Below are 22,262 nucleotides of genomic sequence, written 5' to 3'. Positions count from 1 at the left end.
ACCACATTTTCTTCAGTGTAATCTTCCCTTTTCCCCCCGCTCTCCGGCTGCCTTTCATGTCAACTGCATTTTTCTTTTGCTTTGCTGCTTGTTGTGTGCGCTTTTTCACTGCTTTAAACCACTTAATGGGTTTTTTTTTATGCGGACCTGGCTTAGACGGAAAAATCGAGAAATGAAGGCGGGTATAGTACGTCTAGGAGTGGGAGGTAGGTAGGTAGGTCGGGATGGGATGGGACGCCTAGGGGCTATTCATGCTGCAGCTTTCTTGTAGCTTCATTCACAAAGACTTGCAATTCATCAAATCTCGTTAGCCTCGGCTTTTATAGAAAATCTGCAGCTGCTTTTGCTTCTACTGCGATGCTTCTGCTTTTGGTGGCTTTGCTTTTATTTTCGGGGCTTTGGCTGCTCACTGCTCGCATTCAGCTGCCACACCCACAACCCACCGAGGACACGAAGTGGGCGGTCTCCTATCCATTGACTAACCCATAGAAGAAAAGTTGGAGTTGAAAAAGGTGGGTGTTGTCTTTAAGGCAACGTTCTTTTTTCATTCGCTTACCCATCCGCTTAGCTTTAAAGGCTTCAATGCAGTGAAGTATCCAGTCAGTCGCACTCGCAGTCCCAGTCGCATTCGCAGTTGCAGCATTTGTGAGTTCCTTTGTGAGGTTAATGAAAAGTGTGTGTCTCTCTTGGAATAATGTGGAATCCTTGAAGTTGCAAGCCGGGCAAACTTCCATTTCTACTGACTTCTAACTGCTGGATGCTAGATGCTCACATAAACGAAACCAAACGCAGCAAGGAACAACAATGAACGAGGTGGCCAATGCATTTTTAATGCCACCATTGGAAGACCATACCACCCAAAAGGCTACACCCACTTGAATGCAGTCCAGGTTGTTCAGTTTCCTCATAAATATTGCAAGCACACTATTCTTTGTCATTGGAAGTGCGTTGACCAACACTAAACGTATTCTTAGGGGGGGACTATTTTTTGAGAGAAAAGATAATGTCGTGAATATTGTATTAAATTTAGTTATATTACTTTAAAGGTATTGAAATAAATGGATATTGATTGTGGAACTTTTTCTTTAACGAATAATAAGTATGTGCTTTACTGTACCTTTATCAACACTATTTCTGATAATGAGCTGCTTCAAATAGCCTTAACCAATACTAACAATAGTTTAATAAAAGTATTTTAAGCTTTAGATATTTTGATAGTAAATATTATACATTCCTTTTTAGGAAATTGATTTTAAGTAAATTTCTAACCAATATTTAACCGAAAATAAAACCCTGACTATTCCCTGACAGTGTTGGATAGCTAATATTTTTGAGTTTCAAAGTGTCTGTTTGTGTGAGTGTGTTTTCAAATTGGCAAGCACTCTGGTTAAGTGGAAGTCATCCTTTTCACCCATTCTAACGATAGACGTAGCCATTCGCCTCCGTTCCTGTGGATGCTTCATTTGTGCTGCCTCCTGGCAAAGTGCCCCATATCACGCACAGCCAAACACTGCAGGGACCTCCACCAAATGCATTCAATTAACAATTTCCTCCGCTCCGGTCCTGGGCATAAAACTTTTCTGGCAATCCATCTGGCGAAGGAGGTTGGAGCTAGAGGGAGGCTTTTAATCAAAAACTTGCATTTGCGAAGTGGCAAGGGTAACTTTTTTTTTTTTTTTTGGCAGAAGGAAGGACTATGTGCAAGTTTCTGGGTTTCAGAAGGCAACAGAAGTGTGGAAACTTGTGCAAATTGTGACGTCGACAAAAGTCAAAATCGTGCCGACAGCCAGCACCCTTGGATTCATTGGTTTTGAAACTTGCAGGATTCCAATTAAGGAGTTTGAAAACAAAAGTAACAATCTATCAGATACCCAGTACTTTTATTTAATAATAAACTTTTAGAAATATTTTTAGGTCTTTATTTTAAAATCTGCATAAAATCCAAACTAAACTTTCTTCAAAACTATATCCATATCCTAAAGCCTGACTTACCTCAAGCCATTTAGCAAAAGTAATTAAGCTTCGATGCGTTTCATTTGTGTTACTTTTCTGGGCAATTACGGCAGAAAAGTTTTCCAGTTTTTCAATGCGGCATAAAAAGTTTCCTTTTCCACTTTTCTAAGAATACTAAGATTTTTTTTTTTTTGAGGACAACAGGTTAGTTAGTGAGACTTGAGATAATTTTATCCGTCGAGTGTCGAAGGGCGGGCAGAAGGCAGAAGAATTTCCATCATCAGCTTCATTGGGGCCCAACAATTTACCAACTTATCCGGTTATTCCCCGACGGCCACTGCAATGTGCAAAAAGTGTTTCTCATTAAAAAGTTGTTTCACAATTTTATTATCCTGTCGTTTTCGTTGTCGTTGTCGTTGTTGGCGTTTGTGTCCTCCAGGTGCAAGGCTCATTGTCACGAGCTCAGTTGAGCTCAACTGGGGTGACAATGTCAATAAAGCAAACTTCCTCCACCCACCATGAACCGGAACTGGGCAAAAATGCCCTACAGGCGGACACGTACCACCCATCACCCATCACCCACATCAAATTATTTTTAAATTACTTGTAAAAATAGCAGCGAAAAAGAAATAATAATAATACAAAAATGGTGACAAAAGCAGAAGCTCAGGGTGAACAAAATAAATAATAAAAAAAAACTCTGAATTATAGTTTTATAAAAGTGGGTATGTGTATGTATGTATGGTGGTATGTTGGTGAAAACAATTTCCACAGAAATTAAACTCTCCCAGGACGAAGGAGCACATTGTTTGTGACCTGTTTTTTTGGGGCTTTTTTTTTTTGTTTTCTGTTTCTGTTGTTGTTACCAACTATTCAACTCATGAATATTTGAGCATTTCATTAGCCAAAAACTACGAATGCGAAATGGAAATGCAAATGGTTCCTGGCCAGAAACCCGGACTAAAATAAGTATCCTTCTCGGACAATCGTACAGGGAAAATGTGCAAATAAAAGAGATTTAATGGTTGTGTGTGTGGTTTTAATTACCATCTTTTTTTTTGGGCTAATACAAGTAAGAAGGTATGGGAATTGTATATTAATTTAAAGTTGTTGGAGATAGAGGTTTTCTTTAGCTTTAAATTGTTTTGTTAAGATTTTGAATAGATTTTTATATTTTAAGCAGTTCTTTAAATAAATTATGTATGTTGGAAATATTTTATTCTGTTTCTGTGTTCGGTGTCACCAAAAAGGCTTAGTTTCTCGATGGGGTCAGCTTTACTTCCATAGAATGTTTAGCTTTAAATTTTTTTATTTATCAAGGACTAGCTTGCCTTTTGAACTTAAAGATGTTTAGGAGTTTTATGTTTAAGATGGTTTTATTTTGTTAAGAAATGGTTTGCTTTTTAACCTTAAATCTCCTTGTAAGTAAAGTAAAGTTAAGAAATAGTATTCGGGGTCACCAAATAGGAGTAGTTCATTTTTGAAGTCACCTTCAGAGTCTTTAAATGCTTACACTTTATTATTAATAAGTGACTTGCTTTTAAAACATAGCTATCGGGGTCACCAAATCAAAATAGTTCCCTTTTAAGGCCCTTAAACAAGTTCCAATCTTTAGAAAAAAACCACTTCCCAGCATATCTTGATTATTAAAACCCTAAATTACTACACAGCTTTATCTTAGATTTGCTATTATGATTAAAAAACAATGCTGATTAAAATTTAATGGCTCTCTTTATCTTTCTTTTTTGATAAAAAAAATAGAAAGAGCTATAACATTTCAATTGTGAAATCAGTCTTTTATTGAGACTATGTTCAATTTAAGCTTCAAAATCTTGGAAGTCCCCCTATTCCCCTCTATTATGTGTTTTCTTGATGACCAATCGCTTTAATTAAAAGCCTTGGAACTGCTTATGGCCCTTGAACAGTTGACCAGCAAAGTGGATTTCCAGTATTCTACGAAATCGATCGAAGGACCGTTTGTGGGTGACTGGCGATCCGATTGGGCCGAAAGGTAATTACGGGTAATTGATAAAGCCCGTTCCGTTGAAGTGAGAGCCGCTGCCGCACATGGGTCGTACATAGATAATTCAGCGTTTATCGCAGCCACTCGGGAGTGATTAGATTGTCAGGTGGAATATGTAGTGAGACGTTTTGCCAACTATACTTTGACGTTAGTTCGCATCGAAACATAATGACAATGAGAGGTGGCTTTTACCGCCTGGCTCTACTGGTGGTCTCCTCCCTGTTTGCCTTTCTGCTGCTACTGACCGCCCTCCAGCATACGGATCAGTTGCGGATCACCAACATCTTGGAGGATAAATCAAATTCCCTGGCACCTCCACCACCATCACACCTATCTCAAGCACATCCTGTGAAACTTACACCGCCACCAGTCCACCATCTGGAGGAACCGATCAATGAGGAATTGGTGCTGCAATTGGAACAGGAACTACCAGAGGTGGACTATGCCTTCTGGTATTACACAGCCAAGCCGAAGAGCTACCGGGTGAACGCCACATGTGGCTTGTATCCAGATCCATTGGATCTGCAACTCCACAACATCTACTGGCAGACGTTCGTCAATTCGAATGTGACCTTTCGCCTGTACGCCGCCTATTTGGATCGCCGGGATGCGGTTAAGCTGCGAACGGTAAGAATTTTGGCCACGGCCAATCAAATAGGCAACGAATTCCCGGCCACCAAATGCCAATTGTGGTTCGAGGGCTACAAACAGCCGATCTACGTTAATGTCACCGAGTACGTGAGTGTTTGGGTGAAGGCCTGGGGCAACAAGCCCCAACTGAACTACCCCCACCTGCTCAGCTGTCCCGTGCCCAAGGAATTGCCGCCCCCGCTTATGACATTGCTGCCCAGAACTGTTTCCTTGGTGGCGAATGAATGTGATCGGGCTAGTAACTCCTTGAGGATTAACAAACAGGAGAAGCAAAGTGATCCTCCAAAAAAGCCAGCAAGTCAAGAGGATGTCGTGGCTGGCAATGCAACCTCAACAAATAAAACCCTCACTAGAGTACCTCTGAACTTTGGAGTTTGTGTCAAGGGTTTCGATTTTCCGTATGTGGATCTGTCGGAGCGCCTCATCGAATGGTTCGAGATGCAGAGGATACTGGGCGCCTCCAAGATCTATGCCTATATGTACGATGTCCATCCGGCAGTGCAGCGAGTCTTGGATTATTATCAGCGCACTGGTTACCTGGAACTGCGACCCCTGACCCTGGCCAATGGCATGCCACGGTTGAGGCACTACCAGCACATGTTGCTACAGAACCGAAGGCTGGAGAAGCGTCTCAATGAACTGATACCCTACAACGATTGCTTCTATCGAAATCTGTACAGGCACGACTTCCTCGTCAACGTGGACGTGGACGAGGTGATAATGCCGGTCAACGGCAACCGGAACTGGGATCAACTGGTCCAGACCGCCTACAAGATGGAGGAGGAGAAAGGTGGCAAGTGTGCCGGTCGGTTCCCGTCCTTGTGCTTCATCAATACGTACTTCACCAAGGTGGTGCCCGAGCTGCGCAACCACGAGGAGCAGGCCACCACCGGAGAGCTATACATGTTGCAGCATACGTTGCGGCATCGCAACTATTCACTGCCCGGTCGTGCCACCAAATGTTTCCACAACGCTCGCCTATCGCTCACGCTGCACAATCACTTTACTCTCAAATGGCTTCCTGGAGGCTGTAATCCCCGCACCATTGACACCTCCGTGGCCCAGATGCATCACTATCGGGAACCGGATGCCAAATATAAGGAAGAGGATCTGGTGGAGGATCGCAGCGCTTGGCAGTTTGCCAGCGAATTGAAGGCTGCGGTGGAACAGGTGTGGCTGCATATGGACGATGTCCTGGCCCAGGTCAGTGATCCCGAGGAGCAACCAGAGATGGATGTTCCTCTCGATCAGGAGGGCGAATCGGATGTCGATATGCCACCACCAGTTCCGGTTCAAGGCCCTTAGGTTATGTATTATTTTGTATTAGTTGTAGTGAGGTTTGGTACTTTTATGATGGAGATTTTTCCTAAGATTGTGGTATTTTATAGGTTTATTTGGTCGGTTTTCTTTTGAAAATTCACCTTGTCTGTAATGAGTTTATTTTTTCCTTTAAAAGGTGGCCTAAATGTTCGTTTTCTTCGAAAAAGGTTCATTTCTCCGTGGGTTCTTCAACTGTTTATTTTCGTATAAGGTTTATTTCTCCATTTAGTATCCTTCCTGATAAACCAATATCTCAAACTGTACAAGAATAAAACCGCTCAAGTACCAAGCACTTAATAATCGTCACATCGATTATAAAATTAGTCTATAGAAGCATTTTTTTTTGTTGAAAATATTTATTGAAACAAATATACTCACTAATTTAAAAGTCTTGACTCCGTTACTCATTTAATTTATAATTTTATTGCATTGTTTGCTTGACAATTACTTACTGTTTTATGTAATCTCATGATTACTAACACTTCTTTGGAGAAATCCAAATATTTACTCTTGTGACAATAAAAACAAAAGGCGTTGAGTAGCTGAATCTTGATAGGAAAAAATAATGATAATCAGTAGGAAACTTTATTTATTTACTTTCACGCAAAAGTAATGGATATAGAACCCATTCATCATACTTCTTGGTGTCATTTCATAGCTGTGATAGCTCATAGGGGAATGTATAGTATTTATATATTCATCTACTCGGTTGTACGATGATAGTCTTGGGCCATAATCTTATCGGGCAAAGTCGGGGAAGACGTCATTTCATTGGCGGGACTTCAATTTCCCCCCCGGCGGCCAGGAACATTTCAATCTCATTAGCTCAGAACACAGTTCATTAGTCAATTGCAGTATCGATAGGAGAAATTACTATTCCAAAAATAGAAACTAAAAAAAAGTAAACTCGAAAACCAAGACTTGAAAGAAAATCTTTTAAGAGGCAAGAATTTTTTGTAGTAATCTATAATACTGATTCATTATTATCCATAACGATGGCAGAACTTTGAAGCCTTGATTGGGTTATAATTATTAATCAATAATTATACAGATAGAGCCTTTACCTTGGCCACTCTATCATTTGAATCTTATCTATAAAGCCAATTTATTTCTGACGTTGGTATTTGGAAAATCCATCACAGAACTGTCGAAAAACCCAAAAAAGGTAATTTGTCGAAAAAAACAGAAAAAAAGTAAACAAAATAAAAACAAGAAAGTGAGTGTATCTAACTAAAAGTTAGTAATTGTCTATGATAAGCTTGATGGTTATGTTGGTGCTATTAAGATTATTTTTCTCTTATTAAAGTTTATCAGTGGGTGTCGAGGTCTAAAGAAGTCCTAGAAGTATACTCTGCTTTTCGCTATCTAGCCGGAAACTATGCCACATATTTTAAGGCCTACATACATACATTTATTCATTGGGGTTTAGTATTGGTGTTATTTATTTTATTTCGAATATAATAAAAGCTGTTTAAAGTAATACAAGCATTAAGAGTTTATTTTAAAAATATGTAGTACATTGCATAATTAATATAGATATTTCCCGGATTTTAAGTCCGATTGACTGAAACAATCTGTAAACCACTGTATGTTCTTTATGGCATTGGGGAGGATTCATTCTCTATGTAACATGCCGTTCAATCATCTTTCCTTGTGCTTTACGAGTGCCGGTTATAAAAGGTACCGATTAGAAGTCCGATGCCAACCCACACTGCCACTAAAAAGCCATCTTGGCTTGGTTTATTTCCAGAAGCAGTTGTGTTCTGGCCAACAATCGCCTGACAGTTCGTTTCATTCTTCAAAATCTCAAAGATCGACTTGGCAATGTTGACTGGGGTGTTAGCAATACATCTATTTATGAAGTGGAGGACACACGACTCGAACCGTTGCAGGTCGACGCAGAAAGTGGGCGAGAAGAACAGCATGAGGGGTTCGGAGTTGTTCCCGGAAGGGTAACTGGGGAACGACATGTATAGGCAAGTGTCAGTAGTCTCCCTTTTGAAGTTCGGACACATATCCTTTAATTCCACGTACGGAGCGATCTCATCTCGGCTCAAGGAACACTGGAATTTCGCTAGCGATGCCAGAATTCGGGACGACGTCTCTAAATGTTGTTTCCATTTGGGGGTAAGGCAGACTTGTGCTGTGTTGGTCAACTCCTTGGAGTAGTTCTGGACCTCGGTTGCCTTCTTGCAGTTTTCATCGATGTAGGCGTTTAGTTCTTCCCACGACTTTTCATCATTGGCCCTTATCATCTTTTCCCGGATGATCTTCTGCTCGGTGATGCCTCTTCGGATGTTTGAATTTATATCCATGACCCGATCCTTGATCTCGTTTTTTTCCTTTTCTGTTTTTTTCATGCATTGCTCTTCAAATATCGAAAAGCCATCTAAAGCTAAAACGAAAAAGAACAACGTTATAGAATTAATATTGAATAATTGTAGTTAAAAGTAAGTTTAAGATATTCGAGCGGCAAGAATTTTGCAGACCGACTGCCCAACTCACCAAAATCCGGCAACATGGAGATGGGATCAGTATCTGGACTAGCATTAACCTCCAGGACAACAGCTCCCAAAACTGCCATCAGGCAGAGGCCCATCATAGTGCCCTTGTGCATAGCGCTGCAGTTATCCAGAGGAAGAGCTATCCGGTCGTATGGGGTGGTCTCCAATCCGTCGGTGGTGGTGGCTATGAAGCGAATGACAGAAACCCCTCAGCCTCGACACCAAGAAACCTATGACCAGTCTGGACCAGTGGGAATTATTTTCGGGATTTATGTCCACTGCTTGTAGTGGGTTTGCAACCACAAGAATTCTCGTTAAATGTGTCATGAACAGAGATATATTCTTATCGAAATTTTATTCGCAATTTTATTTTATTTCTATTATGAATAGTTTAACAGAATTTTTATCCAAAAATGGGTGTCAGCTCAGGCAGCGTCCGCTATTTTAAAAGGTTAATTTATAAGGCTTCATCGGGCCTATCTTTAGATAGTTTTGGCTCTGAAATGTCTAGCTAGGGCCGTCCTCTCCGTTATCGCTTCGGAATGTCTAGTCGGAATGTCTACGATACAGTCACTGCTTAGCACCATGAACTGGTCTATCATAAACTGATCACCCGGTTTCATCTGCATCCAGAATAAACATTATTATAAAGTTTTTAATGTTTTATTCTGTGTTTTTATTTTGGAGCGGATGAATGTCATTCAAAAGTGAATAGTTTTGAAATGTTTGATCATCTGTTTGTGGGCTTATATAAGATAAGGCATATTATAAAAAAAAATAAAATAAAACATTTAAAAAAAAACTGATTTATTCTAAACCCACGCAAAAGGTATCAGCTTTGGGCTAAGAATAATTTTTAGTAGCACGTGGACTCTAAAATCCGGCATTCCACGGACATTTAGAACCCAAATTTAAATTTTGTGTCTGCTTTATTAAATTGCATTTGTATTAAGTTTTTATCGATTATGTAACATTTTAAAATTAAAAAAAAGTTTTGTTGAATTAAGCTGCATTTTTCATTGTATATTCTTTATGGCATTGGAGGATTTCTTCTCCATGTTACATGCCGTTCAACCATCTATCATTTTACTTCACGAGTTTTGAGTATGAAAGGTACACACCGACAATAACGACTATCCCGATTAGAAGTCCGATGCCAACCCACGCTGCCACTGGAATGCCACCTTGGCTTGGTTTATTTCCGGAAGGACAGTTCGTTTCATTCTTCACAACCTTAAATATCGACTGGACCACTTTGACTGGGGTGTTATCGGAAAAACTTTCAAGGAGGTGGAGGACACACGACTCGAACTGTTCCAGGTCAACGCAAGAGTACTTGTTGCCGCAATTGATAATGCTGTCCATCTTGACCGCCAGACACTGCGGGCCCTGATTGGCCACGAAATGAGCGATCTGATCTCCAACCCTCGAGAAGTGGAATTCCGATTGGCGCTTCTCCTCGTCGGTGAGGCAGACTTGAATTTTGGTGCTAAGCTCCATGACACAGGCCCCGAACTCGGGTGCCTTCTTGAATAATGAGGGGATAAACGTGTCCCACGTCTTGTGCTGATGCAAATTTTTCATGGTCTCCCCAGCGCAGTCAATCAACTTGTTCATGGCCTCTTCGATGACCATGGAGTGGGCCTCCCCTGATACTTCCTCGCAATGATGTTGTAAATTTTTTTTCCACACTGACGAAAAAAAAAAAGATTAAAGCTGAACTCTAAGGAATTAAACTTGAAAGGAAAACTTGCCGATAATAAAGTCACTTCTTTTGTACACCTCGTTGAGAAGCAATTGCGCAGGGAGAGCATCAGTATCTGGACTGGCATTAACCTCCACGACAACAGCTCCCAAAACTGCCATCAGGCAGAGGTCCATCATAGTGCCCTTGTGCATGGCGCTTCACTTATCCAGAGGAAGAGCTATCCGGTCGTATGAGATGGTCTCCGATACTTTAATGTTGGAGGCTATGAAGCGAATGAAAGAAACCCCTCAGCCTCGACACCAAGAAACATATGACCAGTCTGGACCACTGGGAATTATATCCGAGGTAGTGGATTAGCAATCTGGGGAATTTTCGTTAAAAGTGCCATGAGGCAGAAATATATTTTTATCGTTTTTTTTTAGAATGAAGCCTAGACTTTATTGGAAAAGTTTAACTGAATTTTTATCCAAAAATGGACTTATTTTAAATATTTTGAAATATTTTATCGTCTATTTGTATGATAAGGTTAATAAAAAAACATATTTAAAAAGAACTGATTAATACTATACCCGTGCAGGGGCATTATTTAGCTTTCAGCTTTCGATTCTTGTTTTCTTCCAGTCCAAGGTCCAATCTAATAGGTCTCTATGACGTTCGAGTGCGGTCCGATTTAAAACCCCCACATCTTGGTTTTTTTCGCAATATTTCCAAATGGATAATCGCTTAAGACTCATCTGGAATTTTTTTGTGGCACATGAAATGGAGTATATATTTTATAGTTTATTTTAAAGATAAGTGCAGAAATGAAAGAGTAAAAGGCTGCATAATGTCTCCAAAAATTATTGTCCAAAAAACTGGGTGTCTTGTGGTGTCTTTATAGTTGTATGTTGAAGTATAACGTCTCAACAGTGCCTGGAAAATTTTTGAATGAAAATCTCGTTTTTAAAAAAATGTAGAAATTGAAGCCTAGTCCAACCTTGAAACCTATAGTACGTCGTAGAGTAATTAACTATTTTTCGATTGTATATGATCAGAAATGTCACTTTCAAATACTCTCATGTAAAGGTACTTTAAAGCAGACTTTATAATTGTATAAAGGTTATAGACTCATATATAGACACATTCAGAAGCAAGGTATTAAAATGCTATTAAGCGATGGAGGCGCTATAGAAGGTCTTCCTCATCCGATGATAGATTTCAAAAAGAATTAGAATTTTGAACTTGAGAACAAAGATGAAGAAGTTTGACAGCATTTCGGTCATTTATTACTCCAAATATATAATATATAAGCAAAATAAAAACTTAAACCTAATCCCTTTCTGATTCCGCCATTAAAGGGGTTTCCTTTATGCGAAACCCTGCCGGTTGCTTAAATCTAAAAAAAATGGTGATTACAAAAAAAAAAAAAACAAACAAAAAAGTTAAACTGTATATCCTTGAAGGCATCGGGGAGGATTTCTCCTCGATGTTACATGTCCTTCAATCATCTTTCCTTGTGCTTCACGAGTGCCGGTTATAAAAGGTACCGATTAGAAGTCCGATGCCAACCCACCCTGCCACTGGAAAGCCACTTTGGCTTGGTGTATTTCCGGAACTAGTTTCTCCTCCTGTAGAATTTCCGGGTATAACCATAGTATTGTTAACATTTGACCCCGAAGAGTCAGCCACATTGGTGGGACGTTCGCTCGTGGCATTTCCGGTTGTAGTCAAGGTGTTGTTAGCATTTGGCTTTGAAGAGTCGATCACATTGATGGTACCTCCGCCTGCAGTATCGTCGGAAGGATTGGGAGCACCTCCTCCTGTAGAATTTCCGGGTGTAACTATGGTATTGTTAGCATTTAACCCCGAAGAGGCAGTCACATTGGTGGGACCTTCGCTTGTTGCATTTCCGTTTAAATGCAAGGAGTTGTTAGAAATTAGTCCTGAAGAGTCGGTCACATTGATGGCGTTCAGCTCCTGACAGTCGGTTTCATTCTTCAAAGTCTTCAAGATCGACTGGACCATGATGCGTGGGGAAACCTCAGGACAACTTTCTAAGAGATGGAGGACACACGACTCGAACCGTTGCAGGTACACGCAGGAAGTGGGCAAAAAGAACAGCTTGAGGAATTTTGGATTTTCGTAATCGTTCCCGGGATGGTGATTGGGAAACGACTGGTATATGCAATTGTCAATAGCATTCTTGGTGACATTCGGGTAAGAACCCATTTCGTCCACGAACAAAGCGATCGATTCCATAATTCGCGACTGCGTCTGTAAAGTTTGTTTCCCCTCGGCGGTTAGGCAGACTTGGACTCTGTTGGTGAACTCATTGAAGTACTTCAGGACCTCGGTTGCCATCGTGCAGTTTCTGTCCGATTGCATCTGTAGCCTGTTGAGGTCCAGATCGTACAAGCACATTGTAAAGGATTGAAATGTTTCCTTGGCCCGATCCATGACCTCGCTTTTGTTCTCTCCTGTTATTTTTATGCATTGCTCTTCTAATTTCCCGATATTATCTGAAAATAAAACGAAAAAAGGTTAACTTTATGGAATTAATACTGAATACGTGTCGTTTATAGAAACTGACCTATTAACTTGTTACGATCCGTAAACAAGAAGATGGCATCAGTATCTGGACTGGCATTAACCTCCAGAAGAACGGCTCCCAAGGCTGCCATCATGAAGAGGCCCATCATAGTGTCCTTGTGCATGGCGCTGCAATTTTCCAAAGGAAGGAAGAGCTATTCGGTCGTATGAGGTTGACTCCTATCCTTCGGCGATGGAGGCTGTGAAGTGAATGACAGAAACCCCTCAGTCTCGACACCAAGAAACCTATGACCAGTCTGGACCAGTAGGATTTATTTCCGAGGTAGTGGATTAGCAATCTGGGGAATTCTCGTAAATAGTGTCATGAGGCAGAGATATATACTCATCGGAATTTTATTCGCAATACTTCTACTATGAATAATTTAACTGAATTTTAATTAGATATTAAAAATTATTTAAAACCATTTAAAAAGAACTGATTCATACCATACCCGAATCACTCGTGTACTCTGAAATCAGGCATTTTGTAAAATAAATGAATAATCATAATTTTAATTTGGTACCCGCTTTATTAAATTGAATTAAAATTAAGTGGTTATCGTATATATAGCATTTTAAAATAATAATAAAAAAAAAATGTTGCTTGAATTGGTTGAGAATATATTCCACTGTATATCCTTTATGGCATCGGGGAGGATTCCTTCTCCATGTTACATGCCGTTGCACCATCTATCCTTGTACTCCACGAGTTTTGGGTATGAAAGGTACACAACCACTATAACGACTATCCCGATTAGAAGTCCGATGCCAACCCACGCTGCCACTGGAATGCCACCTTGGCTTGGTTTATTTCCGGAAGTGGTTTGGTTAACATTTGGTCCTGAAGAGGTGGTCTTAATGGTGGTGCCTCCGCTTGCAGGATTTTCGGAAGGATTGGGTGCAGTTCCTCCTGTAGAATTTCCGGGTGTAACCATAGTATTGTTAACATTTGACCCCGAAGAGGCAGTTACATTAGTGGGACGTTCGCTCGTTGCATTTCCGTTTGAAGCCAAGGTGTTGTTAGCATTTGGCTTTGAAGGGTCGATCACATTGGTGGTAACTCCTTCTGTAGAATTTCCGGGTGTAACCGTAATGTTTACATTTGTCCCTGAAGAGGCAGACACATTGGTGGGATGTTCGATCGTGGCAGTTCCGTTTGAAGCCAAGGTGTTGTTAGCAATTGGTGCTGAAGTGGCGGTCCCATTATTGTTGTTGGTTACAGTGGCAGTCGCAGCGGAGGCAGTTCCATTGGTATTACTTTCTGTGGCAGGAGGGGCCGGAGGGGCACCTACGCCCTTGCCATTTGCGATAGAAGCCGCGGGCTTGCTAATCGGACTACTTTTAATCGGACTATTTTTTGCAATAGCCTCAGTTTTGTGAACTCCAGTGTTGTTCCCGTTTGCATCGACTCCAAGGATCAGGCCGATACCAAAGGTTGCTATAATAAGAAAGGACACCAACGAGTAGTTCTTCATGGCGGCTATCGTATCCTGTGGATGTTGTGACTTTTGGAAGGCGAATACTGCAACCTGTCGGCGGTGGAGGCTATGAAGCGAATGAAAGAAACCCCTCAGCCTCGACACCATGAAACCTTTGGCCAGTCTGGTCCATTGGGTTTTATTTCCGAGGTAGTGGATTAGCAGAAATATATTTTTATCGTTTTGTTCGACAAAAAAAAATAAAATACAATAAGGTCTCTATGACGTTGGAGTTAAGTCCGATTAGGCAATACTCACATCATAGGATATTGCGCAAAACCTTCCTTTGGGATTTAATTCCGGATAACAGCTTAAGACTCGTATGGAATTTTTTGGGGCACGTGGACTCTGATTAAGAATGAAATCGAAATGGTTTTCAGTTTAGAATTGAGATAAATACCTTATATAAATATTTTAATATAATATAAATATAAATATTTATAAATATACATATTTTTATTTAATTTATTTTTTTTAATTTTGTAATAATACGTTTTAATTTTAAGTGTAGAACAGCAAGAGTTGGGTACAGTACAAGGGTGTATTGTATTCGTGTCTGATCCCAAAAAGTATCTCTGACCCCATGAAGTATATACATACATATATTGTATAGGATTCTGGCAGGAGCTATACCAAATATATATTTTAAAAGGAACGCCTTGAAATAAATATTTCAGGAAAATTTGAAACAATATTTTAGAAAAGCCCTAAACGAGCGATTAAGCTAATACTATAACTCCAATCGGACTAAAATTAGAAGAGCTATAACAATCCAGAAGGCCCAGAAGTATGCTCTGCTATTGTCAGTCCAGCCAGAAACTATGCATATATATTTCCATTGATGTTTATTTCAGATTATTAGCACATTACCTAGGCTTTAATACTGCCAAAACTTTTTTAGAATAAAGCCTAGACTTTATTGGAATAGTTTAACAGAATTTTTATCCAAAAATGGGTGTCAGCTCAGGCAACGTCCGCTATTTTATAAGGTTAATTTATAAGGCTTCAACGGGCCTATCTTTAGATAGTTTTGGCTCTGTAATGTCTAGCTAGGGCCGCCCTCTCCGTTATCGCTTCGGAATGTCTAGTCGGAATGTCTACGATACAGTCACTCCTTAGCACCATGAACTGGTCTATCATAAACTGATCACCCGGTTTCATCTGCATCCAGAATAAACATTATTATAAAGTTTTTAATGTTTTATTCTGTGTTTTTATTTTGGAGCGGATGAATGTCATTCAAAAGTGAATAGTTTTGAAATGTTTGATTATCTGTTTGTGGGCTTATATAAGATAAGGCATATTATAAAAAAAAATAAAATAAAACGTTTAAAAAAAAACTGATTTATTCTAAACCCACGCAAAAGGTATCAGCTTTGGGCTAAGAATAATTTTTAGTAGCACGTGGACTCTGAAATCAGGCATTCCACGGACATTTAGACCCCAAATTTAAATTTTGTGTCTGCTTTATTAAATTGCATTTGAATTAAGTTTTTATCGATTATGTAACATTTTAAAATTAAAAAAAAGTTTTGTTGAATTAAGCTGTATATTCCACTTTGTGACATCGGGGAGGATTTCTTCTCCATGTTACATGCTGTTGCACCATCTATCTTTCTACTTCTTGAGTGTCGGGTATGAAAGGTACACACCGACTATAACGACTATCCCGATTAGAAGTCCGATGCCAACCCACACTGCCACAGGAAAGCCTTGGTTGGCTTGGTTAATTGCCGGAAGCAGTTGTGTTCTGGCCAACATTGGCCGAGCCTCCGATCGTAGTATTTCCAGAGGCGGTAGCATCGGGGGTAGTCAAGGTGTTATTATTAGCAATTGCCTTTGAAGAGTCGGTCACATTGATGGCGTTCAGCTCCTGACAGTCCGTTTCATTCTTTATAATATTAAAGATCGACTGGACCATTTTGACGGCCGGGTTATCAGAACAAATTTCAAGAAGGTGGAGGACACACGACTCGTACCGGTGCAGGTGGGCGCAGGAAGTGGGCGAGAAGAACAGCATGAAGGTTTTTGTGAATGTGAAGTTGTTCACGGAAGGGTAATTGGGGAGAAACTGGTCACAATTGTCAATCATTTTCCTGGTGAAATTCGGACACATACCCATTGTGTCCAAGTACGGAGCGACCTCATTACGGCTCAAGGAACATTGAAATCTCGCTAGCGATTCCAGAATTCGGGACAACGTCTCCAAACTGTGTTTCCATTTGGAGGTAAGGCAGACTTGTGCTGTGTTGGTTAACTCCTTGAAGTAGTCGTGGACCTCGGTTGCCTTCTTGCAGCTTTCATCGATGTAGGCGTCCAGTACGTCCCACGACTTTTCATCATTGGCCTTTATCATATTTTGCCAGATATTGTCCAGTTTGGTGAAGCCCATTTCCAATTTAAATGATACTATTTTCACTTCCATGAGCAGAAATAAATTTTCGGTTTTTTTCATGCATTGCTCTTCAAATATCGGGTCACCTAACGATAGAACAAAAAAGGTGAACTTTGTGGCACTAATATTGAAAACTTACAGTTAAAAGAAAGTTTAAAATATTCGAGCGGCAAGAATTTCGCAGACCGACTGCCCAACTCACCAAAATTCGGCAACATGGAGATGGGATCAGTATCTGGACTAGCATTAACCTCCAGGACAACAGCTCCCAAAACTGCCATCAGGCAGAGGCCCATCATAGTGCCCTTGTGCATGGCGCTTCACTTATCCAGAGGAATAGCTATGAGATGGTCTCCGATCCTTTAGTGTTGGAGGCTATGAAGCGAATGAAAGAAACCCCTCAGCCTCGACACCAAGAAACCTATGACCAGTCTGGACCACTGGGATTTATATCCGAGGTAGTCGATTAGCAATCTGGGGAATTCTCGTTAAAAGTGGCATGAGGCGGAAATATATTTTTATCGTTTTTTTTAGAATAAAGCCTAGACTTTATTGGAATAGTTTAACTGAATTTTTATCCAAAAAAAGGCATAATTTAGTTATTTTGTGAGATAAGGCGTGTTAATAAAATAACACATTTAAAAAGAACTGATTAATACTATACCCGTGCAGGGGCATTATTTAGCTTTCAGCTTTCGATTCTTGTTTTCTTCCAGTCCAAGGTTCGCAATCTAATAGGTCTCTATGACGTTCGAGTAAGGCCCGATTTAAAACCCCCACATCATAGTATTTTGGCAGAAACCTTCCACTGGGATTGGGTTCTGATTAAGACTTATCCGGAATTTTCTGGGCGCGTGGTCTCTGATTTGGAAATAGAATTTCCAAGCTTAGATTTGAGATATATATTTTAAAGTTTATTTCAAGGAATAATGAATGAAAGCAACCAGAAGCCATTGGCCATAATTCTTCTAACCCCTGGTACTAAAGATAAAAAGCTAAGGCTTAAGCTCAAGCCTTCTTCATATTATGGTTCAGTTCCAATAGTTTTGAAATAAAATGTATCGTTTATTTTTATAATAGGGCGTATGAAATAAATATATTTTATAGAGAATACATTATAATTTAATTTTTTTTTGTCAAAACATGATCGGCAAACTCAAACTCGCTACCTTCTACCATCCCATAATCTTGGTTATTACGAGCAATTCCCTATGAGACATTAAATTATATGGATCTATGTATGTAGCTAATAGACCGAAGAAAAAAAACAAAAAAAAAAGAAGCTTATAAAGTAGAGGTAATATATAAGCTTTCGTTATCGCTATCGGGGGCTATTTCGATGGTCAAACACTTGGAAGAAAAAAAAAAAAAACAAAAGAATATAAATTCTAAAAGAACTAACGAGTTTGCCGCAGTCTTTGATAATGTGGGGGGCAGTATTTTTCCTTTTCCTATCCAGTTTTTTTTGGACCGACCTTCTTTGTCGGTTTTTTTTTAGTAGCGATTGAGGATCAAGAATCCGGCAAAGAGTCCAGCTAATAGGGAACCGGAATAGGCCGTCAGTCCAGTGGCACCTCCGCCAGTACTATTGCCGGCAGCGGCCATCAAAATGGGTTTCTCGTTGGCCCGGGCATTCATGTACGCCTGGCAGTCGGTTTCGTTCTTCACAAACTTAAAGATCGACTGGACAATGTTGGCGGGGGTGATCTCGGAGCACCGTTCCAAGTGGTGGAGGACACAGTGCTCGAACCGTTCCAGGTCCACGCAGTGGGTGGGCGAGAACAGCAGCTCGGGGGCGCTCATCAGATCGGGCACCTGTCCGTCCTTGGGAATGTAGTTGTGGAACGACTGGTTGAGGCAATTGGCAATGGCCTCCTTGTTGGCCTCCAGACACTCTGGCCCCTGTTCGGCCACGAACAAAGCGATCTGATCCCCGCCCTTAGTGCAGGCGAATCCCAATAGCGATGCCCCGATCCGGGCGATCGTCTCCTGGTGGCGCTTCTCCTCGGCGGTGAGGCAGACTTGCATTTTGGTGTTGAATTCCTTGACACAGGCCTCGGCCTCGGGCGCCTTTGTACAGTACTTGTGGAAAACAGTATCCAGTTCACCCTGGGGCTTGGCCTGTTCCATCTCCTCCTGGATGGCCGTCAGATTGGCGACGCCACTGATGCAGGTGCTCATCTTGGTGGCAGCCCGTTCGATGTCCTCGTAGAAGGTGGAGTTGTCGGTGCCCGTGACCTTTTTGCATTTCTCGCGATACAGACGTTTGATGTCATCTTTAAGAAAGAATTATCATTAAAGTTCACTCCATAAGCTCCATATAATCGAAAGACCTACCCACACTGACGTTGGTGTTGCGATATTCGGGCGGCAAGAATTGCGCTGAGAGACCGCCCAACTGACTGGGATCCAACTTCGAGGGGATAGCGACACCAGCTGGACTGGCATTCACCTCCAGGAGTACGGCTCCCAAAGCTGCCATCAGGCAGAGGCCCATCATAGTGTACTTGTGCATGGCGGTGCAGTTATCCAGAGGAAGGAAGAGCTATCCGGTCGTATGATGTGGTCTGCGATACGTCGGTCGGCGGTGGCGACTGGCAAGTGAATGAAAATCACCGGTTACCGGCCACTAAGTAAGGCGTAACAATTGACACAACGGTGGGCCGAAACCCAATCAAATGCACCTGAAAATGCCCCATTCGAGTCATTTTATATATTTGCAGACTGACTGATGGGTTGAGTAATATCGATATCTTATCGGCATATGGCTTGCCAACTGGAAATGCATAAACATTTGTTTTCTTGGGATTTCGGCTGAATAATCCATAATTCCCTCTAAAGAGTTGCATTTCTTAAAAACAAAAATTATTTAAAGAAATGAAAATCATTTTTCTTTAAGAATTTGATCTTTATTTAAACTACTTTATAGTTTTAAAATTTTAAATATATTACTTGTATATCTTAAAGTTTTATAAGATCTATAACCACTGTTGTATTGCGGCTCTGCTTTGTCTAATCAGCCGATCATGATATAGTGACATCATTCACGCGACGAATGTCGTCTTAGCTTCGTCCATTACTGGCATTCGTACATGCCTTTGTATGCTTTTTTTTTTTCTAGACGAAGTTCAAAGTTTCTTTCCCACTCCGGAAGTTACAATTTCGCCTATTCTTCACCAGATAAAGGTGAAATGATTCATCAAAAAAAATATATATACTATTGGACTTGAATTTTTAAATGGGAATTCAAATCGATGTCCAATGTTGCCGACATATTATAAATTTTTCGCCAAAAAAATAAAACAACAATTTCATGCATCGATATTATGGGATTGTGTCCTCGGATATCTTATCAGAAATAAACCAATATTTATGTACTCACTATCGCAAATGCCAGTGGTTTCTGCTTTTTATTATGCCCCCATCACCTGGCCAAGTGTGCAGTGTATTGGGTAACCGATTCAAGAAATACATACTATATGTATCAAAAAAGAAATAAGTCATATCATTACTTAATAAAACAATAGTTAAAAATCATTTAAAGAAAATCATACATTTCATCATAATTTATTTTTCCTCTTAGGCCAACATATTGAGAAGCGTGTACAGAGGCGCGAAAGCTGAGTGGCCCCAGTCTCAGGTATCTGAGAGATTGGGAAATGCCCCTTAAGCTGTGTATTTGTGTTTCTATCAAGTGTTCTCGAGTCTAGAATTATTCACCGCACAGCAACCCAGAAAAAGCAAACAAAAACGATCGTATAAATTAAGAACAAAGCGTTTGCTGGCTGGATCTTGGATCGATTGCAATTGTGTGTTTTTTTTTTTTATTTATTATTTTGAGATGAGCTCGTTTTCAGGTCGAGCTCTTTGTTTACGTGAGTCAGCTTGTTTGTGTAATTTAATAATAATTTCTTCAGATTTCGTTTTCCGAATTGAGAAATATTATTATGGGGAAATCTCTTACAAAGACGGCAATCTGGAGAACACTTAAGCTTGGACCTGCTTTAATTACTCACTGACTTGTGTGGGCTATAATTCCCATAAGAACTAGACCAAAGGTCGTTTGAAAAGTCGACGTAACATGGTGATAAGCTTTAATGGGCCTTATCAGCCACAACCACAAACGGGGTTTCCAAGCGAACAATGTAGTATAACGAGTTCTTTTTTTTTTCAAATTAATCAATCTCTTGTAATCTTTCTGTTAAAAAAAAAAAAGAGTGTCAAAACTTTCACTTAAACACTTGAGAAAATAAACAACCAAAGAACTACTTAAAGCGTTTATTTATAAACTTTAATGATTACTCAAAAGGTGGTATACTTTCAGGCGTGCGTTTATATTTAAAACTTGCATTTAATAAATAAAGATAATGGACAGTGGAACCATTATCTTTGAAATGCTATTTCCAATATTACGCATACGCCACGTAGCCAGCGCTCAAGCTGCCTTTGAAGCCAAACAAATGAGCTGACCTTTTCAACTCTGGCCAGGATTGGTTGCTCCGGCAATCCCTGTGCCAATCCGTTTAGTAATTTGCGGCAAAAGGCATATACACACAAAGCTCAAAGAAAGGTAGGATATAGCAAAATCTACAGACTATAAATACCCGGTACTAGTAATCTTTAGTTTGGATTTTTTTTTAAATTAACTAACATATTTAAGAAAAAAATACATAATGTTTGAAAGCTTAATAGATCTTAACTTACATACTATTATAGGGTAGCATTAAAACCCCATTGAAGAAGGAGCCGATTTTCCAGACTGTTACTCTGGATGCTGGTGCTTTTCTTTTCCACCGCCCTAATCAGACCCAGACATACTATACATACCAGGAGGAACGTTTGCTGTTTGCTTTGCTGGCTGTTTTATGAGCTTAGTCCGTGTGCTTTACTACCCAATTAAGCCAGGAAATACATTTAGCAAACTAATGAATTATAAACATACACCCACACCCAAAAAGCATGAGAAAAGCAAGGCATAAGCATGCTTTGTCCCCTTATACATACATATATTTGTGATCATACTATGGTATGGAATCTAGTTCCACGGTATTGAGTTAATCACGAAAGCCCCACTAACTCTACCTCTCTACCAACGTAACCGATCTGCTGGTAAAAATTCACAAAACCCTGTTGTTTCCCCAACTACTCTATACATAGTTAAATAATTCAGATTCCATAGTGAACCAGTTAACTTTCCTCTTCGTTAGCTGGCGGTGGGGTGATGGGAAAGTTTTGGTGGATGACGACGCCACATCCGAGGTCCTCTAGCAGCACCAGGATGCAGTGCGCTGTGTATCCTTTTAAATGAAATTAAGCTAATTTGGGGAAACAGGCAGCAACGCGTCATCGTCGTACCAGGTCCTGGATATGGCCTGAGAGAGAGTGTAGGACTAAGTACATTGGTAAAAATTTGATAAGATTTTATTCTAAAATTATATAAGCTTTTAAATATAAGGTTGTCAAATATCTCCCTTCCGCCTTTTTGTCTTTTGAATTTCGCGGCTATGTACAAAGCGCTACAGAGCTCGTATCTGGCAACACTATACATAATTTAAAAGGTCTTGACATAACCTACAAAACGACGCTATGCATGATTAGTTTGGATATTGCGTTCACCAGTTATAGACGTGTAAACATGGAGTTCACTAACGCCGAAATTCGC

The 22,262-nt window shown here is 40.2% G+C and overlaps 4 protein-coding genes across 4 annotated transcripts; 1 reads left to right on the top strand and 3 right to left on the bottom strand.

The window, feature by feature from the left end:
• Window positions 1-4,139: 4,139 nt before the first annotated feature.
• Window positions 4,140-6,016, top strand: LOC108119630 (uncharacterized). Its single transcript, XM_017232895.3, has one exon. The coding sequence runs from the start codon at window positions 4,145-4,147 to the stop codon at window positions 5,930-5,932; it is 1,788 nt and encodes a 595-aa protein (XP_017088384.1). The 5' UTR covers window positions 4,140-4,144; the 3' UTR covers window positions 5,933-6,016.
• Window positions 6,017-11,659: 5,643 nt separating this feature from the next.
• On the bottom strand, window positions 11,660-12,852 carry LOC122321008 (uncharacterized). The gene is made up of 2 exons (XM_043209790.1): window positions 12,729-12,852; window positions 11,660-12,657 (listed from the first exon to the last, which is right to left on the bottom strand). The coding sequence occupies exons 1-2, from the start codon at window positions 12,850-12,852 to the stop codon at window positions 11,660-11,662; spliced, it is 1,122 nt and encodes a 373-aa protein (XP_043065725.1).
• A 2,822-nt stretch (window positions 12,853-15,674) lies between these two features.
• Window positions 15,675-17,038, bottom strand: LOC108119639 (uncharacterized). Its single transcript, XM_017232907.3, has 2 exons — window positions 16,803-17,038; window positions 15,675-16,686 (listed from the first exon to the last, which is right to left on the bottom strand). Exons 1-2 carry the CDS (start codon window positions 16,912-16,914, stop codon window positions 15,932-15,934), a joined length of 867 nt encoding a protein of 288 aa, XP_017088396.2. The 5' UTR covers window positions 16,915-17,038; the 3' UTR covers window positions 15,675-15,931.
• Window positions 17,039-17,641: 603 nt separating this feature from the next.
• Window positions 17,642-19,279, bottom strand: LOC108119631 (27 kDa hemolymph protein-like). The gene is made up of 2 exons (XM_017232896.3): window positions 18,938-19,279; window positions 17,642-18,876 (listed from the first exon to the last, which is right to left on the bottom strand). Exons 1-2 carry the CDS (start codon window positions 19,113-19,115, stop codon window positions 18,095-18,097), a joined length of 960 nt encoding a protein of 319 aa, XP_017088385.2. The 5' UTR covers window positions 19,116-19,279; the 3' UTR covers window positions 17,642-18,094.
• Window positions 19,280-22,262: the final 2,983 nt, after the last annotated feature.

This window comes from Drosophila bipectinata, chromosome XL, assembly GCF_030179905.1.
Source record: "Drosophila bipectinata strain 14024-0381.07 chromosome XL, DbipHiC1v2, whole genome shotgun sequence".
NCBI lineage: Eukaryota > Metazoa > Arthropoda > Insecta > Diptera > Drosophilidae > Drosophila > Drosophila bipectinata.
This window is presented reverse-complemented; position numbering and strand designations above follow the sequence as displayed.